The sequence below is a fragment of the Microtus ochrogaster genome, chromosome 8, assembly GCF_000317375.1.
Source record: "Microtus ochrogaster isolate Prairie Vole_2 chromosome 8, MicOch1.0, whole genome shotgun sequence".
In the NCBI taxonomy this organism is placed as follows: Eukaryota; Metazoa; Chordata; class Mammalia; order Rodentia; family Cricetidae; genus Microtus; species Microtus ochrogaster.
In genome coordinates, this window is record NC_022015.1 from 50,406,362 (window position 1) to 50,408,230 (window position 1,869).

A 1,869-nucleotide genomic window follows, 5' to 3' on the forward strand; every position below is an offset into this window, starting at 1 on the left:
AAAAAAAAAAAGCTCAAAACAAACTATGTAGCAGAAGGGAACAGGAAAGAGCTACCAAATGCAATCAAGTCTTATTATTCTGAACTGTGATTTTACAAGAAAATGCTACTTCATGGCTTCACATATAGTTAAGCATGTTGTAATTTACTTTTGTTTTAAAAGTGTGAAATCCTCTCCCTCTTTCTTCCTGAGAGGCACTTATGCTATTTTATCCAATATAATAATTCCCGAAAAATCCACATCCAGGAGATTTTGTGTGTATGTGTGCTAGGGAGTGATCCCAAGGATGTAAGAATATTGAATGTGTTCTACACAGCAGTGAGCTAGGTTCAGTCAAGGGGGAAAAAATTGTTAAAGGCAAAGAGCCATCTCAATGGCGAGTTTTGAGTTCAGATCATCCCAGCAAACCTGCTGGCCAGCAGAAGAAATAAAATATGTGACAGCTTATTCTCTATTTAAGGCATTCGCCACCCGGGAGTCCTGTAAACAGTCCACTCTACTTTAGATGGATGTCTTAAGGATTAATCAAGAAATTCAGGGTTATGGCATAGCACACATCTCTGTATCATGTGTGAAGCCCAGTGTTCGATCCCCAGGAAAGAAAACAGGACAAAAGGGGGAAGATTTAAGTTTAAACTTTTTCAGTAGTCCTAGCTGGTAAAGTGATGTAGACATGTTTGAGTGTTTTTTTAAGCCTTTGAAGTACTGAACAGTTTCATGAATTCATTGGTATGTTCAGTCTTACTAAAAGAGAGTGACTGTCATTCCAAAGCCTTTGGGATACTTCACAGTATTTTAATTTAGCCATTTAAACTATGTCAGCTGTATGTGGTCAGTGTCCTGTGTTAACTTTCAAGAAAATCCAGAAGATGATTTTTTGGAAGAAGAATATTGACTACCCAAACGTGCTACCTAAAGTTAAATATAGGCCACATACTTTCCCAATTGTTATAGAGATTATTCCTTTAACTAAAATTAAAAAAAATTTTTTCCAGGATTTAAAAAATCTTGCTTTAGTTACTACCCACAGTGGAAAGTCTCAAGGAGGAGACAGAAGTGCTGGGAGCTGAGTTCCATAGAAATGTTCAAACATAGATGAGCTATGATAAAGCTTTGTCTTATAGTTACAAAGCACAGCTCATGAAACCAGAGCAAAGCACAATTTCCCGACAAAAAATGCAGTAAATTTTTAAGGCTTATTTGTCAATATTGAAGCATCCTCAAAGGTTAAAGCATTATATTGAGGGGTTTCTGGATAAGACAGCTCATATCGGAGAAGTTAAGTTATAGGAATGAGTGCTTCAAGTAGTCAGGCTTATTGAATTTACTTTACACATAATCATCACATAAGCTTCACTTGTGTGGGAATGGGCTTCAGATGAAATGGAATTACAGTTTTCTTCCCCTATCAGATTCATGAAGTAAGACTTACAGGGATGATTTGGCCACACACCCCAATAGGCTCACGTCTTGTATAAGTGAAAATATCTCCATCTGAAAAACAGAGCAAACACACCATCCAATAAAGGCAAATGCAGGATCCACTCGGGACAGGGTGATGTGCTGTTCGTGGGAGAGGAGGTTCACAGTGAGTAGCAAAAGGGAAACAAAACATCCTATCTACAAAGTTAATCACATAAGCAATGAAGCTCTCAAACAGAAATTTTATTCTAAAGACCCAGGTACAGGAAAATAAGTGACAGGATCGGGGAAGATCCATAGGCTGTTAACTCCATTCCTTGTATTCCAAAATGGCTGCCATCTACTTCACTCTCATACACAGAGTGGTGTGGTGCAGAAAGGAACTGGGAGGTGAGGTCCCCTCTAGATAAATGTAGAACCACACACAAAAGTTCCCAGTACTCAAAT

At 38.1% G+C, this 1,869-nt stretch overlaps 1 protein-coding gene across 1 annotated transcript in view; it reads right to left on the minus strand.

The window, feature by feature from the left end:
- Positions 1–1,869, minus strand: part of LOC101997257 (aldehyde dehydrogenase, cytosolic 1-like) — a 24,708-nt gene that overhangs the window by 13,400 nt on the left and 9,439 nt on the right. Inside the window, 2 exon segments of the mRNA XM_013348098.1 lie at positions 1,029–1,038; positions 1,429–1,494. Of these exon segments, the coding sequence (XP_013203552.1) occupies positions 1,029–1,038; positions 1,429–1,494 (76 nt within the window).